The 20276-nt window shown below is 40.5% G+C and overlaps 1 protein-coding gene across 6 annotated transcripts in view; it reads right to left on the reverse strand.

Annotated features, from left to right (window-relative positions):
- Nucleotides 1-9897: 9897 nt before the first annotated feature.
- The window catches only part of metro (membrane palmitoylated protein 7-like protein metro), a 92869-nt gene continuing 82490 nt past the window's right edge, over nt 9898-20276 (reverse strand). For 4 of the 6 annotated variants that reach the window (XM_065225036.1, XM_065225035.1, XM_065225038.1 and 1 more), the window contains 4 exons: nt 11915-12050; nt 11399-11677; nt 10990-11333; nt 9898-10923 (listed from right to left, as the gene is read on the reverse strand). In XM_065225036.1, coding sequence (XP_065081108.1) covers nt 10747-10923; nt 10990-11333; nt 11399-11677; nt 11915-12050 — 936 coding nt within the window. In that variant the 3' untranslated portion in view covers nt 9898-10746. The remainder of the gene's footprint in view (nt 10924-10989; nt 11334-11398; nt 11678-11914; nt 12051-20276) is intronic. The other 2 variants (XM_065225040.1, XM_065225039.1) reach the window with 1 other exon arrangement.

Here is a 20276-nt window from a genome sequence, read left to right on the forward strand (position 1 = left end):
AATCCTTTGGAACTGTCCTCAGAATTCAATATCCTTGAGGTTCTTCTCGGATTTTTCTAGAACTCTCCTAAGAGTTCTTTTGAAATTCTTCTCAAAAGTCCACTGGAATTATATTTAGAACTCTTCAAAAATTTTTCTCGAACACCTTGGATTTGAAATTCCTTTAGAGTTTCAGAAAATTTTACCGAAATGAGCTAGAAATTATCCTTGGAATTCGCTTGAAAATTTGCTTAAAATCTCTTTGGAATTTCACTCAAAATTTGATTTTCTCTGTATCGAAATTATCTTGGAATTGTCTGCAGGATGCACTAGAAATTACTCGCAGAATTTTCCTTGAATTCCCAGAAATATTTTGGAACTGTCTTAAAAATTAAATATCCTTGAGGTTCATCTAGGAATATTATAGAACTTTTTTTTTTGTCAGAACACCTTGGAACTGAAATTCCCCTAAAGTTTCAGAAGAATTTCCTCTGTTTTCTCCAGAAATTCTTCCCAAAATGAGCTTGAAAGTTTCCTCGGAATTTCCTTGAAATTTTCCCCAACATCCCTTTGGAATTTCATTCAAATTTTGATTCTCTCGGTATTCTTTTCGCAATTATCTTGGAACAATCTGCAGGATTCACTAGAAATCATTCGCAGAATGAAGAAGTTTAAGTTGTCCGTCCATTCACTAAAACGTTGTTGTTTTTCTACCAGAAATGTTCAATAAAGCTTGCCCCTCCAATCACCAGAACTGTGCAATTTTTACACCAGGAATTTTCAATTCAGCTTGCCCCTCCATGCAGCAGATTGTTGCAAATTTTCAATACAAACTTGCCCTCAGAAAATTTAACAACAGAAAATTTCAATTTCAATTCTATCTATATATATAAAAATGAATTTCTGTCTGTCTGTCTGTCTGTCTGATTCTTATAGACTCGGAAACTACTGAACCGATCGGCGTGAAAATTTGAATGCAGCGGTTTATGGGGGAGGGAAAGGTTTTAATGATGGTTTGAGACCCCTCCCCCCTCTGTAAAGGGGTCTCTCATACAAATGAAACTTAAATTTCTCCATAACTCGAGAACTAATCAAGCAAATGGAACCATATTTGGTATGTCGAGGTCATAGGGGGTAGCCCCTTAAATAAGAGAGGGGGGGGAGGCTACGTACAATATAGCATGCTTTTTTTATTGGCGCATAGACTCAAGCTAATATTGAATCCCAAGCAAGGCCGGGCACACTCAGCTAGTGTTCAATAAATATTGCTTCTCCAATCTTCTGATTGGTGCAGATTTCCTTTTTTTCATTTTCCACCAAAAATTTTCAATATAGGAGAAATGTATGTAATTTCGGCCTAAGTGTCCCTAATTTGAGCCCATACATAAATTCAGCAATCGACTAAATTTTCAATAGCAACCCTAAATATCCATTCGTACCGTCCCTATAACGCGTTCATCTAGATAAAATTGATCAATAGCAGATTTTTAGCGATGGGCTCAATGTTAGATCCATAGGCCAACATTAGAGCCGTTTCCCCTAGCTTGCTTCTCCTATCATCAGAATGTTGCAGGTTTTCCACCAAATAAAGCTTGCCCCTATTTTCAGATTTTTCATCATACATTTTCAGGAACGCAGCTTCCCTCCAATCATCACAATGGTGCAAATTTTACACCAGAAATTTTTATTAAAGTTCTTCTTCTTCTTCTTTCTTTTATTTAACGTCGGTCTCTGTTCCGCAATCTAGTGCCAATTACCGACGGACATCGATTGCCATCCATTGACGACAATCGAATGTGCAGGATGGCAGCTTCCACACCTGCGTAGGATATCGCACCCATTCAACACACATGGGCCGGGACCAACGGCTTTACTTCCATTCCGAAGGAAGACGTGACCAGAGATTTTTATGCCTCAGAAAAATCCCACCGACCTCGGCTGGGATTGAACCCAGACCCATTGGGGTGAGAAAGCAGTCATGCTTACCACTTCACCACCGGTGCCGGCCTTATTAAAGTTTGTTTCTCTATTCAGCAGAAGGATGAAAATTTAAGACCAAAAACTTTCCAAAAAGCTTGGCCATCCGTTCACCAGAACGGTACAGATTTTCCACCAGAAGTTTTCAATATAGCTTAATTTTAAATAAAGTTTGTGTCTTCATTTGCCAGACCAGTGCAAGTTTTCCACCAGAAATTTTCTGGTACATTTCATTTACCAGAGCGATGCAAATTTTGCACCAGAAATTTTCAATAAAGCATGCTCCTCCATTCACCAAAACGGTGCACCAAAAATTGTCAGTGAAGTTTGTTTCATCATGCACCTTTGTGGTGCAATTTTCAGGCAATTTTCAATGAAGCATGCATTCATCAGAACGATCCAAATAATGTACCAGAAAAATGAATTAACTTTTCTTCTACATTCACCACAGTGTTGTGAACTTTCCACCAGAAATTTTTAGTTAAACGTGCACCTCCAAATGTTTAGCGTGATTCAATTCATTCATTATGATTAGTCATTTATTTTGGATTAGTCCCTCCATGTTATTCAGTTTGATTAGTTCCTCCATGCACCACCTTGATGATATTTTAACACGAGAAATATTCAATAAAAAGCTTTTTCTTCGATTTACCACCACGAAGGTGATTTTTTTCAACCTTAAATTTATCCTTATCTCTTAACCCTCCATGAAAAACCTGAAAAAAAATACACCAGTAATTTTTTGACCAAAAACTTTCATTGAAGTTTGTCCCTTCATGCAACTTTGTGGTGCAATTTTCAGGCACCATCTCAAAGGAATTGACACAATAACAGGTTTTCAGTGCCCTTATAGTATGAAATTAAGTTATTTTACCTTCAAATCAAGTTATCATGAAATCAAGCTATTTTAAATCATAATTTTGTAAATGTGTAAATGTAAAAAACTTATTTATTAAAGGGTGGGGGGGGGGGGGGCAATTTCCCCATCTTGCCTCACCCTGTTCACGCCAGTGTGGAGAATGAAGAACTTCTTAATCAAATCGAAAGGATTGATTAAAAATTACCGATTTAATCGGTGAATCGATTATTTGAATAAAAATTAAATCAATTTAGTGAGATAGATTTTTTTTCGCAAACTTGCCCAATAAAGGGTGTCTACAGTTAAATTGCATCACTTTAAAAATGCTGTAACATTTTGCCCTTTGGGTTAATTTTAACAAAATTTTGCGTGTGATCAGCATGTATTGCATATTTTGCCCCCAATTAGATTCCCAGTAGAATAATTTTGTCACACCACAAAATGTCCACACCGTTTTCAGCATACATTGGTTCATTTCGATGCTACAGTTTTATGTAGTGAGGGTGCATTCTAGGGTGGTGTATCGAATAATCGGTTTGTTTACCTGCTATTCCCTTTGTACTTTGATATGTGAACATATGTTTCAACTATAAAATATTTTCACATCAGTGTAAAAACCAAAGCAACCCGCAATATTATTTACTTTGCATGAGTTTCATTGTGAAATTTATAGTAGTTTTGAAAATGGAGTCGAAGGACAGCGCGTGCGCGAGAATATTTTGTACACTCACCTCAACAACCCACAATTTTCGCACCAAGCCATCGGAAAGATGCTGGGAATCCGACAATCTACTGTTTATCGTGTCATAAAACGTTTCGGAGAACGCTTAACTGTCGATCGGAAGCAAGTGAGTGCAAGAAAAAGTCTTCCGTAATGCGTTGAAGATCACAAGCAAACGCAAACCCAAGTATTCCGTTCGAGATGTCCCGAAAAAACTGCACCTAACAAAAAAACTTCATGCAGAAATCCAAGAAACAAGCAGGACTACGTTCAATCAAGGTTCAGAAAGCACCAAACCGCAATTTCTTGGACATACTTAAAAGCGCACGTCAAATAAATTCCAGGAAGCCAGTATGTGATTGCAAATGACAAGTTCGTTGTTTTAGAGTCGCTCAGGAAACAGCAAGTGTCGAAGTTCCGCAAGAAATTCATGAACGGAAAACGAAGCCAGCCTTTCGTAACAACTACAACATTAAATGGCCAAGTCTACATCAATGAGCGTCTGAAAAAACGACTGCTTCCGTTTCTCAAATCACACAACGGTCCTACATTTTTTTGGCCTGATCCAGCCTCTTGTCACTACTCCAAGGAGCCGGCACCTGTGGTGTAGTGGTAAGCGTAGCCCCAATGGGTCTTGGTTCAATCCCAGCCGAGGTTGGCATAAAAATCTCTGGTCACGACTTCCTTCGGAAGGGAAGGAAAGCCGTTGGTCCCGGCCCATGTGTGTTGAATGGGCTGCCTTCCTGTACATTCAATTGCCATCAACGGATGGCAATCGATGTCCGTCGGTGATTGGCACTAGATTGCGGAACAGAGGTCGACGTTAAATAATGGAAAGAAGACTACTCCAAGGACGTTCTGGAGTGATACAAGACGACTGGGGTCAATTTCGTGCCGAAGGATCTCAATCCCTCAAACACCCCAGAGTTGCGGCCGATCGAAAAAAAATTGGGCAATAATGAAGCACGAGCTCCGTACGCATCCTAAAGTCACTATAGAGCAGGAAATGTTGAAATTAAGGTTGAAAGTTGAAAAATGTCGATTCAACCGTTGTATAAAACCTTATGGGCGAATTAAGAAGAAAGTTCGGGCATTTGGATTTGGTGAAGAAATAGAGTGAAATAAAGATACGTAAACCAAGCTTACATATATACTATTACATTCCTTGAAAATTGCATGACAATCGGTTGCCAAACTAATTTTAGGCGAGTACCTCCAAGTGATGCAATTTAACTGTGGACACCCTTTAGTAGATTATTCGATCAAATTGTCGATTGGTCAGCGTTTATTAGAATTTGTTGCTTCCTTGAACAGCACGCAGCCAAAAAGGACCCTGTTTACAATAACAAAATCTCAATTTGATGACCAAACTCGAATATTGTTGATTAAAATGTCGAATTTTTATGGTTCAAAAACCATTATTTTGTAAAAATAAACAAATTATACTGCTGAATTGGAACTGGAAAATTGCCTAAGTTACACTGATATTTGTTTAAATTTATTTTTTCTCGATCGATTCAACCTCTGGGTGTCAATACGCCTTTTTAATTGAAACTAAGCGTTCGATGAAACCTCTGGTGGTGAATAGGAAAACGTCAAAAAGAGTTTTGTGAGCAGAATTTTTTTTGCCGACATAGGAAACGGAATACTTTTTCAATTTTCCTGATAAATTGATTGATCTGAGATGCTCCAACGCTTGGTCTACAGTTAAAAAATTTAATTCTGTGTCATTTTTGCAAGGATCCTGCTGATTTTTTGTTGAGAAAAATGGGAAATTACAAAAGTTATGATCATCCGGATTTTTTGTTTGTGAATAATTTAGGTGCAAATCAGTTCAGATATGTGGAAAATCGTACAATTAGACAATTACTGATGCAAATTGGCAAGATTTTCAATGAAAAATGCTGTAATTTGCATTGTGAAAAACCCTTATTCTGATGTAAACAAACGGTTTAGTTGACGTTTCCTCTCGAACTCGTCTGGCGCACTCTACATTGGTGGTGCATTAAAAAGACCTTTAGGGGAACGTTATAAAGAGTGTTTGTAAGCAGAACTGTATGCCGTCAGAAGTAGGATGCGGAACACTTTTCCCTTTTCCTGATTAATTGATTCATCTGAGATGCTACAAAACTTTATCCACGGTTAGAAAATTTAAATGTGTATCGTTTATTTATCGGCATATGAGGTTAGTAGGCAAATCACTATGGGAAACGAAACTTTTTATCAACATGTGCACAGGTGTGCGAGGCGTATATATGGACCTTGAGATGGAAATTCCACCGAAGCTTCACTTCCTCAATCGAAAGATCGAGGGGCATCGGATAAATTTCTGCTTCATGGGCAAGATCTGGAAACAGCCAGCACTAGCAGTACGTAATCGGGTTTTGTGACTGGAGAAGCATCGTTGGTTAACAAACAAGGGAGGAATAGAGATGCTTGTAGTATACCATTCCCACACTGTTAATAAAATCCTAACCAAAGTAAACCAGTCTAATTAATTATCCACTCCAGGCACCGAGCCATCGCTCGGGCAAGAATGCAATTATGCAACTTTAAGTCATATGTTTACCACTCATTACTAGAACTGCAGCGCTCTCTCGTCCTCTATACACCCTTTTCCCATTGAATAAAGTCTGGAACGCGCAAAAATTGGTCAACTTCAAATTGGTGTATTTCTGTTAAAAATGCATAACAAAACGTGAAATGCTGCATTTGGAAGTTGAGTGTATAAACAATGGTTGCTATGATGAATTTTCACCGTCTGCTCTCCAGTTTTCGAAATGACGTCCAAGCAAGAGGAGCAGCGTGTCAAAATTGTGCTCGCGCAGCAAGAGAATCCGACGTTCGCACACGTCAATCTGGCAAAATTTCTGGATGTGGCCAAATAGACCGTGACAAAAGTTTTAAAAGTGTTCGGGGAGCGTTCGTCGACCGCCAGGAAGCCTGGAAGCGGCGGCAATCGTAATCCGGACGTGGCAGCGACGACGGAGCGGAATCCTAAACTCTACATCCGGGACGTCACTGGCAAGCTCAATGTCTCCCAAACTACTGTGTAGCGTGCCAAGAAACGAGCCGGGTTGTCGACATTTAAGAAGGTGAAGGTGTCTAACCGAGATTACAAACAAAACACGTCGTCTCGAAAGCTGTATACGAATCTGCTCACAAATTTCGACTGTGTCGTCATGAACGACGAAACTTATGTGAAAGCGGATTTCAAGTAGCTTCCAGGAGTTTTAGGAAAAGGGAAGGTGGTTGAAATTTTCAAAACCATCAAACTATCGAAGTTCCCGAAAAATATCTTGTCTGGCAGGCCATATGCACGTGTGGTCTGTAAAGTGGCATTTTCATTACTACGGGAACCATCAATCAAGAGATCTACGTCCAGGAGTGCCTGGAAAAGCAGCTGCTACCATTCCTAAAGCAACATAATAGACCTGTGCTGTTCTGGCCGGACTTGGCGAGCTGCCACTATAGGAAAAAGGCAATCGAGGGGTACGATGCGAACAACGTGGTTGTGGTACTCAAAGACCACAACCCTCCCAACAGCCCAGAACTCCGTCCTATCGAACGGTATTGAGCCTTGGTTAAACGGAATCTCAAAAAAAAAAAAAATAATAATAGATCCATGGAAAACGAGTAGCAGAAAATCTAACTGGCGTTCTACGGCGAATAAGGTTCATGAGACCACTGTGCAAAATTGAAAGGAAGAGGTTAAGAGGAAGGCACGGCAGTTCGGATTTGGCAAACCAAAAGAATAAACGAACATGTTTTCCTTTAAATATATGAATTGAACTACCAAAAGAAGAACAAGAAGATTTTTGTTATATGAATTTTGACTGAAAGAAACGATTTTTTTGTCGACCAATTTTTGCGCGTTCCAGTCTTTGAACGAGAGGGTTCTTATTCTAAAGCTCGACCCTGCTGGGATTATTCCATGCAGTCTATCGACTCTTTGAAATTAAGTTCAAGTCTTTCTTTGAGACCATGCTGGACTTCCCCAATCAGGCTTCGCATTGAGTAAAGAAAGACCTAAATCCGTGCGCGCGCGAACTCTTGATAACGCACATAAAATATTCGGCATGAAAGTTATGCCAGATGCTCGAGGAAGAGATGGTGTCAATGGACGTGGTGACCACGGTCACCACCGGTATGACCAGAAACAGCAGCCACCTGTGTTCAATCATTGGAATGATGCATACTACTACTACAACTACACATTCGGTATAGTGGACTAAACCATGGCCCTCTTAGGGATGGAACAAACTCTTTTGCTTATTACAGCGCTTCTAGCGGACGTTTTCGGAAGATTTTGACGACAACAATACCAATGACCGTGTATTTTTTCAGTTCAGTTGGAAACAGTCACCATGCAAGAGGAGCGTAGAAAATTTTTTCGTGCACTGTCACCTGGGAAATCCATCGTGGTCAACGTCCAAGTTGGCTACATTGTTGATTTTTCCTAGAAACACCGTATGACGCGTGCTTAAAACGTGCAGGGAAACGTTGGCGACGAATCGGAAGCCTCAAAGTAAAGGCCGGAGTGGAACTGCCAACCGTCAACTCCAAGGAAAGGTCGTTAGGTCCATCAGAAGCAACCCAGGTATGTTCGATCGCGATTTGAGTAAAAAGTATGATGCGGCCCGTAGTACAGTGTAGCGAATTCGCATACCATGCCAGTAGGCAACCAAATCGATCACTCGAGCAGAATACCGTAGCTAGAACCCGTGGTCGAAAGCTGTATGACAACCTGTGGACTTGGTCATACGGTGGGTGCAAACTTATGGATGATGAAACCCGCCGACTTCGGACAGCTTCCAGCACCAAAAATTAACAAGGCGAATGCTCGAGGAGGTGTCCCTGGCAGATTCATATTTGTTTTTGCGGATAAATTCGCACGCAAAAATATAACCTTGCAGGGAATTTGCAGCTACGATTAGAAGGCAAAGGTTTTCGTCACTGAGAAAATGATGAACTCGGAGGTTTACAAAACCGAATGTCTCCAGAAGCGAATTCTGCCCTTCATCCAGTCACATGATGGTCCGGTGACATTTTAGTCGGATCTTGCGAGTTGTCACTACAGCTGGCAAGTACAACCATGGATGACAACGGAGTCCAGTTTATTCCAAAAACCCTCAATCCACCCAACTGTCCCCAGTTCAAGTTCATTGAAAACTACTGGACAATTAATAAGAGGAAACTGAAGGTAAAAGGTACAGTCATCAAAACGGCAACTCAGATGAAAAATGGGTGGGATAAAATCGCCAAAACAGTGAACGAGACCGTTGTGCGCCGCTTGATGGGTCGTATTAAGAGAAAAGTTCTGGAATTCCTTCGAAACCGTGACGAATAACGATTCTTATTTTTTTCTTAAACTATAAGGAATAGTATGCACTTGAGTGAAAACCGTTTTCAAATCCGTTAATTCAAATCCGTCTTAGACCTGAATGATATTGTCCCATTACTAAGTGCGGACCCGAGAGGGGCGATACATCGTGGTATGTCTGTAAGCCATCTCAATTTTAGATGCTCAAAAAATCTCACACTAGCGAATCAGTCTTCGAAAAATCTTCTTACATTTCTCGCATCTACATGCATCGCGCATCATCTTTTTGCAGGAAATCTTCAGAATCGTCATCAATCTTCTTTCTATCTACTCAAAGTGCGGGCAGCTAGCCACAGCACAACACAATATTTACTGCAGCGTAGATAGAGTCGTCCCCCTCGTGCGGACCATGCTTTACACTGAGAAATATTGGGAAAAGGACGTAGAGGAGGTCAAGCGGACGGCTATGAAGAAACAGAAAGGAAAAGAGGAGTTAACGGAATTTCGGGGAAGGAGAAAGCTCACGGTAAATAGCCTCCAAGTAAAAACCAGAAGAACTCATCACGACCCTCTCCGATGTAAAATCAATTGCAAATTCGCTCTAAAGTTTTTCGGCTCCATTCAGTTCAGTAACACGTATTTTCCGATTTCCTATCAAGGCAAATTTGATCGTTAATTTCGGTGAATCGAAAGTATTTCGGTCTAGAAGGATTGTCCAAAAAAGTCATACCTTTATGAAAAGCAGCTTGAAACCTATAATGGGTAGGTGATGGATATAGGATATCTTAGAATTGCTGAAAAGTAGACGGGTAGGCACATCATAATATTTAGTACATGGAACTTACGCTGCAGGATCAAGAAGACAAGAAACTAGCTCAGTATGTTAGGTATAACGACCAACTTGATGTCGATGTTGAACCATGTATTTTTGAATACGCACCAGTCAGATGATGATGATTCATGTTAGCATTCGAAACATTCGTATAGTAAGGTATCATGTCAAGAAAACTTTCACATCTGGGAGGTTGAAAAGAAGAGTTGACAAACAACACAGGTGATTTATTTTCCGGAAATCAATCAACAGCGTCTTGCATCGTTTTCGTCGTCAATGCATTCTACTAAACTTACTCTGAATCGAAGGGCAGTGAAAAGTATCCGTTATCTCTTACTTCTTTTTTCCTCTAGTTTAAACCTAAAACTCAATCGTGTCGTACTAGAAACAAAAAAATTGCCCAAAGTTTTGATTTCTGACTATTATCGGTAAAACGTATAATTCAAACTAGGCACGTTTCTAGGATATGGGAGAAAGTATTCAATCATATAGAAGCACATACAAATCATTTCCTTATTGCCAGTTGCACATTATGTTCGAAGTTATGCTTGATCACTATATTTAACAGAAATTATCAAAATCCAAACTCGTTAAATTAACGTAACCTACAATGAAGAAATCGAGTAGCAAACAATTTTCTTAACTGGACGTTTGATTCTCTGAGGGTCTGCTGGAAGGTTGATTTTCCAGCGCGGAAATGAATTGATCTAACTTAAGTAAAAATAACCAAATGAAACATTTTCCAACTAAATATAAGACTAAACAAACATCGCCTTTCCATCATTAATCGCTTACTTATTCGCCCTTATGCCGAGCACAATCAAAAGCACAATTCGGTACAAAACGTATCGCTTAATAAAGTGGTTTTTGGGGGTATGCTCTTCTGTGTATGTGTGTGTGCAATAACAACAAAAAACAAAAATTATTCAATTATTTTAAATTTACGAACACCTTTTGATCGCTCAAGTAAGCTCAACAAACTCCGGCCCGGAGGCAACGGATGTAGCAATAGTAGCAGCGGCGACAGCAGTAGCGGCAGCAGAGCAGATGTGCCTTCATTGCACCCAACTGACCGGGGCCCACAGTGGTTCCGATTCGGATTTGTTGGCCATGTTTAGGAGCTTTTCGAACGCCTCCGTCAGGTCACCGTTGACAATTTCGTCATCGAAAAAGTGGCCGTAGAGAGTGTTGACCCGCTCGTCCGATTTGATCATCTCTTGGAACTCTTCGTCCTACGGATGAATGAGGTCGTGTTGATTAAAAACCCTACAGGATATTTAAGAAACAGTTTAACCTACCGTGAAACCCCTCGAATTGGTCTCATCGAACGTCGAACGGGCACGAGCCTTGGTTCGGGACTGCTTCAGCTCATCGAACGGTGGTGGTCGAATGTGCACAATATACGGCTTCAGCTGTGCCGTCCTCAGCGACTTCAACGCCTGATAGTGTGGACTCAGGACGCATACACAGTTTCCGTTCACAATGGTCTTCACGCTTTCCCCCGATGTCCCGTACAGATGCCCCTTGTATTCGCCGTACTCGATGAACTTCCCAGCGGCAATATCACTTTCCATCTTTTCGCGTGTCACAAAGAGGTACTCCCTTCCGGCGACTTCACCCGGGCGCATCGGACGAGTTGTATCTGCAGAGAAAAACAACCGATCATCATCGAACCCTCACACTTCAGACTCCCAGCAATAAACTCACATGGCACACAGCTCTTGTACTTCTCCGGATCCCTAGCGACCAGGCGACGCTTCAGCTCATTCCGACCGACTCCGGGGGCACCGATCAGCACGATCGGCCGATAGACGCCGGGCCTCGGGTACAGTTTGGCCACCTCTTCGTATGTAGCGATCAGCTCCCGATCGAAGTCATCGTTCTCGGCTGTATCGTACATAATCTTTTTAGTTTTGGGCCCTCGACAGGGAATGTTGGGATTAGGCGAACCGGGTGGTGTCGAACAAATGGAGGCACATGAACCTTCTAATGTACATGTACACATTGACGAACATTCACAAAAGCGGCACATGATATGAAACACAGTGATGAATCGAGATCCGGGTTTTGGACACAGTACGAATGATTATGGAAAAGCGAAAGAAAAAGACATCGTGGTTAGTGGGGTGAGAATTGTCAGGTTGAATTTCAAGGCAAGATTGCATGGTTGGGAAAGGCTACTATGGATTACCACATTGGACATGTTTTCAGCAGGGAACTCACTTTTAGCTTCACCGTTCGTTTCCTTTGCAGTGCGATCATGTAGGATACGCCTTTCTTGCAGTGCACGGCTTGGTATAAGTCCGGCCCTCGTCGTTTTTTCTCCCTCCTTCCGAGCCTGCCACCAGTAGGAATCGTCCTGTAATGGAAAGTTGAAACAAATTCGTCAACCCTGTTTTTGAAAATCGTTTCGAATTTTATACGAAATCTATGCTTTTTTTTAGTGGTCTTCTTGCACGAAGATTTGCATTTATTGTTATGAGAAATTATTGACAGATGAAAGTCTGATGCGCGGAAGGACTGACACAATCGGGTCAATGCTGTATAAGCAAAATTATTGTGGTATTGATCCATGTATTATTTACTGCTCGTAGTTACAATTATGTAATGTTTCATTCGGATCGGAGATGGTAGAGATTTGACAATAATGACTACGAGCGGTAAATGGATGGATCAATATGACAATATTTTTGCTTATACTGTAATAATCCGCGCATCAGACTTTTTTATGTTTCCAAAAATTTCAAGGATGCCGTTTTGTAAATTTTACAAGATCCACAGTGGCCAAATTTTAACTTAAATGTGTGTGTGCCTATAACATACAATTATGCAAATCGGAGAAGATCTATTCAAAAATTCAATATATTTTTCGTTATTTTGCCGGGAAGTTCTCATTTAGAAGATTCCTAATAATCAGGATCTTTGAGATGTTTCTCCAAGATGATTTTTGACGTAGAACTACGTCTTTGTGGACTATACTGGGGTGCAAATAATAATGAACAAAAAGTGTGGCGGAATAGTGTTAGGTTTCTAGCGCTTGTAACTTTGTCATTTATGGATGTAAATAAAATCCAAATACGCCAATCGATATGAAAAAAGCCCTACAAATCTGCTGAAATAAGTATTTTTCCAACTTTCTATAAAGAACTTTTGAAAAATGTTCAAATGATAAAGTTATCCCTGGTTTTATTAAATGAACGGTTTCTCAAACCCAGTCATCACAATCGAGTTGCACATCGTTCTTCTTGAACCTGACTTGAACTCTGCTCAGCAGCTATTAGAAGCACTAAAAACATGAAGGCTCCGGTATGGATGGTGTAGTCAACCTCGAGTTGAAAAACTTGAGTATTGACTTCTTCAACCATCTTAACCTTATCTTAAACAAATGTTTGGAGCTTGACTACTTCCCTGCATGTTGGAAGTTAGCCAAAGTGATTCCAATACACAAGTCTGACAAAGATCCTACCAGTTCCAAAAGCTATAGCCCCATCAGCCTCTTGTCCTCCATCTCGAAGCTATTCGAAAAGTTGATACTCAGCTGTCTGCTGATGTTTTCAAATGTTAATAACATTTTTCTCAACGTGAAATTCGGGTTTAGGAAAGCCCACTTTACCATCCACCAACTCGCACGGGTTACTAACATCATCAAGCGGAATAATTCCATTTCCAATACATCTGCCATGGCATTGTTGGACGTCGAGAAGGTGTTCGACAATGTCTGGCATGATGGTCTAGTGTACAAGCTGCATCGATACAACTTTCCAATCTACCTCGTGAAGATCATCAAAAACTACTTGTCGGGCAGATCATTCCAGGTCTACTTGAACAATGTCCCCTCTGATACGTTCAACGTTCATGCAGGGGTCCCTCAGGGTAGCCTGCTTGGGCCTATCCTATTCAACATTTTCACGTCAGACGTTCCTCCGCTGCCGGGTGGTGGTATCCTGTCTATGTTCGCAGATGACACCTCCATCATCTATAAGGGTCGAGTGATCTGTGCTCTGGCGAGTAAACTACAATCAGGCCTGGATGTTCTGTCCGACTATTTCAAGAGATGGAAGCTTTGTATCAATGCAGCTAAAACACAAACCATTCTGTTTCCACACTCAAGTTCACCTCGGCTTGTTCCACCTGCTAACGTTGAATGGTCGAGTGAAGTAGTCTACCTTCGTCTCACCCTCGATAGCAGATTGCTATTCCGATCCCATGTGGACAAGACATCCACCAAGTATAACATCTTGATCAGGTCGCTCTACCGTCTGATAAGCAGGAAGTCCATTCTGTCTCTCAAAAACAAGCTTGCTGTCCACGAGCAGATCATTCTGCCGGCTATTGAGTATGGTATGCCAATCTGGGAGAGTTGTGCTAAGTGCCACCACCTAAAACTTCAAAGGATCCAAAACAAGATCCTCAGAATGATCCTTAACAGTCCACCGTGAATTCGTAATTCTGAGATTCACCACCTGGCTGGTCTTCAAACACTCGAGGAGCGAAAGACTTCCACGCTGGAAAAGTTCAGAGTTGCCTGCCTGCGATCAAATCCCCAGATCATTCGTGATTTGGCAACCTAGTTTAAGTTGTTAGGTAGGTTCCTGTACTCAAGTAGGTAGGTTATCAAATTTTTAAATTCAACCGAAAACAATCCCATAAAAGGGTATCCTGTAAATTAGTGCTAAATGCAATCATCTCATTAGAATAACCACTGAGTGAATCCAATCTTTACTTTTCTCGGGAAATTTTTTCCCGAAATTCGGGAATTTTTTTCCTGGAAAATCCTGGAAAAACCTGGGAAAACATGAGGCAAATCTACTCATCGCTGAGTGCCTGCACTTTATGTGATTTATGAGTTGACTAAACTCAAATTTGGAACGTTCTAATTCGCCGTGATATCATCTTGAAAGATATCGGCGCCGGTGGTGTAGTGGTAAGCGTGATTACCTCTCACCGCAGCAGGCCTGAGTCCAATCTCAGCCGGTGCCACCGGCATGTTCTAAGGCATAACATCTCTGATCACACCTTCCTTCAGGAAGTAAAGCCGTTGGTCTCCGGTTCATGAGTTGATGGGTCGATATGTGGGGTCCAGGTGTGGGAGCTGCCTCCCTGGCGTCGGTAGCATTGGAGCTCAGTACGGAAAACTAAAGAGACTGAATTGGGTGAAGAGGCGACATCTTATCTATTTGACAAGTCTTCTGCTCGATTGGAATAACTTTTCCTATGACTTTGACAGATAATCCATTGTTCCAATTTTGACATGTCGTCTCTTAATAAATTCAGGCTCTTTACGGAAAACAAATCTCGCGTCACTTTTCAATTAGGTCCTATCTACATTGATCGATTCTCTTCATCGACACTCTCCTTCGTAAATAACTCGGCTTCACAAATGTTTCCTGCCGTCTTCATCGAATTAGATGGTAGATTGTTGCTTCTTCCATCGAAACTATCCGGCCGTGGCGATTCAAAGTTGATCAAGGTTGATCAACATAATTTGTACCCCTGCTTCCAGTTTGATTACATGAGCATTTTGTGTGATCGTTGGTTCTGAATATGGACAAACAGGCAGATGAATTCTATTCCTACTCTTTACTGTAATAAGCTTGGTGTCCCTTAAAAGAGACGTTTTGTTGCCAAAGTTGGTGATGATTTAACCTCCGCAACCAAACAGAGTGCGTCTCTGTCACTTCAAAACGTAGATGACATCCATGGCCGCTTACGCTACACTAAGACAGCATTACGGATCTCATTTTTCAGGAACACCTTCTGCACACCTCGTAGATCAGACCGGAGTTACGTCAGACACCGCAACGGCGAGCCAGACGACGGATGGTGGTTATCTCGAAGAATTTGCGTTTGGTTCTGAATATGGCGATGAGTGTGCAAAATATTACGCAATTCCATCCTCCCTATTCGCACGTGCACTTCGACTTGTTTCGTCTACTTACTACTCTCTGACGACTGTGCTGGGGAAGCAGCATATGCATGTAGGTAATTGGTGGATTGGGGCCTCCCTTAGCTCAGTCGGTAAAGGCGCAGCTACAAAGCAAGACCATGCTGGAGGTGGCTGGGTTCGATTCCTGGCCCAGTCTAGGAATTTTTCGGGTTGGAAAATTTCTTGACTTCCCTGGGCATAGAAGTATGATTCGACTTGCCACACAATTATACCAATGCAAAAATGGTACAGGCATCGAAAGCTCTCAATTAATAACTGTGGAAGTGCATCTAGAACACTAAGTTGAGAGCACGCAATAAGCTAATATGCGATATGCAATAAGCTTGAAATGCGAAAAAGAAGAAGAAGAAGAAGAAGAAGAAGAAGAAGAATTGGTGGATTTGTTAGTTAATTCGACGCTTTTGGACAATGCTAGACATTTACCAGTTTTTCAATAGTTTTTTGTTGAAAATCAACATTGATGCCTAGCAATATTTCTGATCGATTGGTAATAAAATTATTGAAATTGGACCAAGGGCAGCTGAGTTATTAACGTTCAAAATCTTTCTTAATTTGTTACATGTTCTATTTTTGGTTTTCACAAAGTGTACCCCCATATAGAAATCAAAGACGTAGTCCTACGTCAAAACAATATGGAGAACTCCACTTAAGATTTTGGAATATTTCCTAATCATCCGTCTATATTGAGAGAATATCTAAGAAATGTGCATTAATTTATTGATCAACGACAAGTATTGAAAAATATGCAAAGAGCTTTTTGGAAATCAATGGTTAACTGAAGTTCTTTGACATACTTCCTGACCAACCTGATGTCTTGACAAAATGTCCAGCAGACTAAATGCAGTTCTTTTAATTCAATCAAATTAAGGTTTAAGGAATAACTTCGGATCAACCTGTTTTCTGAAAGACATGTCATAGAAACATGATTTGAGTTGGAGATCTACAAAATAATACCTGATAAACTAATAGTCTTGAATAATTATACAGAGGACTTTATTACGATTGATCAACTGAACGTTTTTGGAATAAATCTTGATCAACCTTGAAGAATATCTAAGAGACATGACAAGATAATCATTAAGCAACCAGAAGAATTGACAAAATATCAAGAGAACATTATGCAGGTATTTCACCAACTGAATGACATTAGAATAATTCCTGTTCAACCTGATTTCTGAAAAAATATCTGAGATTTGAATTACTGGACAGTTGGAGACTTCCAGAATATAACCTGATCGGCCTCAAGTATTGACAAAATATACAAAGAGTATGATGCAGGCTTTTGATCATCTGATGCTCTCTGGAATAATTTCTAAACAACCTGCTATGATACGAGAATTTATAACAGGTATGATCTATTGAACAGTTAAAGATCTTTAGTAAAATATTTTATAAACCATATGAATCGTCAAATTAGAGAGCACTATGCAGGTCCTTGATTTTCTGAAGATCTTTGAAATAATTCGAGATCAACCTACTTTCTTGCGAGAATATCTTTGTAACATGATTTGTTTTATTGAACAATTAGAGATATTCAGGTAGGTAGAATATTCAGAATATTTTCTGTGCCATCTGGAATCACGAAAGAACATCCAAGAGGCGTTAATTGAAATGTTGGGAAGTTGACGATCTTCAGAATAATACCTGATCATCCTGAAGTCTTGAAAAATATCCAGCGATCCTCATCAATATCCTCGATCACTTGAAAGTCTTTGGAATAATTTCGGAGTTAACTGGTATCATATGAGAAAATACCAGAGATGTGATTTGGATTGATGAATAGCAAGATATCTCCAGAAAACCTCACTATAATAGAATGGTATCAAACGAGAATATCTAAAGTGTGGTCACGTGCCATGTGCCGGCCCAGAAAGTGTCAACAAGATGAATTGTTATGTTGATAAATTGATTATGTTATATTACAAGTCCAGGAAGTTTCCTCTACTTGCAAACTAAACAAGAAAAGTGACTCTTCATTTGCACCTCTTCATCGCCGCGAATAAATTGCGTCAGTGAGCCTTTACTATGGTGGCTGTCAAAAAAAAAAAAACATTTTAAACTTCAATTCAAACACTTAAACTGGTGGTTTATCAGTAATTATAATTATTGAATTAAATAGCTTGATCAGGTATGACACGGTATGATCAAACCGAAGACGGTGGGTTTAATTAACAGCCATCGATCACCAAATTCAATTTATGGATTTGCTACAACATTATTTAGTGAGTCTTACCACTTTCTCTGGAGAGGATATGAATACTTTAGTTTTGGATACTCATTATGACTTCCATTTATCTTGTGCTTGAATTCTCGTGTGATATATTATAGTCTTTGGATACATACTAACCTGAACATATTCTATCCGTATCTCCCAACCAGTTCATAAAATCTGGTCTTTATTAAAAATACTATTAATTTGGTCTTTTTTGTATAATTCTGTGCAGTTGTTGGCAAGAAACACGTCTTCTAAAATTTAAAAAAACGACAAATTGCCAGCGTATCAAAAATTTTATCGGCGGCGAATCACAAATGATCAAGGCAGCGCACCGACTCATAAACGTCGGCGGCGGCGGCGTGTGAAAAAGTGTCGGTGGCGGCGGCGTGGCACGGTGGAAATGGAACTGATTTTCTAAATTTTCAGAAATTGAATCGTAGTTTTAGGATTTATTCAATAACCACCCAATTTCAAAAAATTAAATAATTATTTGTTCATTTTGGAGTTAATAGGGTAGAGAACTACTTCGCCCTAATCGCCCATTTTGGGCCTTTCGAGCAGAAAACTTCAAATAAATCCATGATTTCAGAGTTAACAAGTCAATTATGCGTTTGGTACGATACTTTAAAGGGTGTCCACGATGAAATTGCCACACACAAAATTGATTCGCAAAATTCGAGTTTTCATCCGATTGCCATCAAATTTTCAGGGATTGAGAAATAACTATTAAACTTCATTTTACCATTTTACTCGTATTTTATTTACAGTCCATACGCAAATGCCCGCACCTTGGCCTTAACCCCGGCCATAAGATTCTGCACAACCTGTGAATCAACCGTTTTTTGCATGTAAACCCATACTTTCTTCAGTTCCTCGACTGTCTTCACTACCTTAGGTCGTTTAAGAAGGTGCTGTTTCATAATCGCCCAGTACTTCTCGATGGGGCGGAGCTCCGGAGTGTTGGGAGGGTTGAACATTTTCGGCACGAAATTGACCTTATTGTCCGCATACCACTTCAGCACGTCCTTGGAGTAGTGGCATGAGGCCAAATCCGGCCAGAAGATTGTTGGGACGTTGTGGACCTTCAGGAGAGGAAGCAGCCGCTTCTGGAGGCACTCTTTTATGTACACCTGTCCGTTCATCGTGTCCTGGGTCACGAAAGGTGCACTCTGATTCCCGCACGTGCAGATGGCTTGCCAAACCAGGAATTTCTTCGCAAATTTGGACATCTCCTGAGTGCGGACATGCTCCGGAACGCTGAACTTATCCTTGGCCGTGAAAAACAGGTTGCCGGGGATCTGTTTGAAGTCGGCCTTCACATATGTTTCGTCGTCCATGATGCAGCATTCAACTTTCGTCAGCATGTTGAGGTACAACTTCCTGGCACGGGTTTTGGCGGACTTGTTCTGCTTCTCGTCGCGATTAGGGGCCTTTTGTACCTTGAACGTTCGAAGCCCAGCCTTAGTTTTGGCCTTCTGGACAAAACTTCGGCTTAGGTGCAGCTTCTTAGCCACATCCCTAACGGAGGCGTTCGGATTTCGGTTGAAGGCCCCAACTACGCGGTTGTGATTTTTGGCAAGGTTGCAAATACTCATTTCAGATAAAACAATGTTTTTTTAAATTATGAAATAATTAGATGTCATGATCATATTTTGAATTGGTAGGATACAAGAGGAGGTTGCAAATAATGTGTTTGACATATTAAACCTGCTTATTTCACTTCATGAGAGTCACAATCAGCGATTTTTCACAAACTCACTAACTCACTCACTCACTCACTCAGCGATCAGAAAATCGCTGATTGTGACTCATAGAAAGCAAAATTTACAGGTTTTATATTTCAAACGCATACTTTGTAGCCTCTTCTTGTAAGTTACAAGTAAAACATACCATCATACCATCTTTTGGTTTTATTATTCCGAAAAACATTATTTTAGCAGAAATGAGTATTTGCAACCTTGATTTTTGGTGTTGTACGGAATACTTTTTCCTTCACTTCTGGGCTTCCGATCGGTGGTCAACCGTTCCTCGAACCGCTTAATCACTCGCGACACCGTGGAATTCGCGATTCCCAACGCTTTAGCGATGGAACGATGCGAGAGATCCTTGTTCTCGTGATGAATGCGCAAGATTTTATCACGCACGAGCTGTTCTTTCGACTCCATTTCCGCGAGTTTTGATCACAGGACTTTAAAACTTGCAGGATGTAAATAATGCACTATGAACTAAATCCACCCAAATTTTCATTAAATTCTACCCAACGGTTAAAAAGTTAGAGCAATTTCATAGTGTGGCAATTTCATCGTGGACACCCTTTAGTTAATAAGCTACCGAACGAAGTCAATGAGAACGCGAGGTATGATGGTTTGCATTATTCCCAAAAACAAAAGAAGCGCTCCGACCGAATGAATTTTTATCTTCAT

This window comes from Ochlerotatus camptorhynchus, unplaced genomic scaffold (assembly GCF_037179485.1).
Source record: "Ochlerotatus camptorhynchus isolate MF236.1 unplaced genomic scaffold, CSIRO-AGI_Acam_v1.1 ptg000220l, whole genome shotgun sequence".
Taxonomy (NCBI): Eukaryota; Metazoa; Arthropoda; class Insecta; order Diptera; family Culicidae; genus Ochlerotatus; species Ochlerotatus camptorhynchus.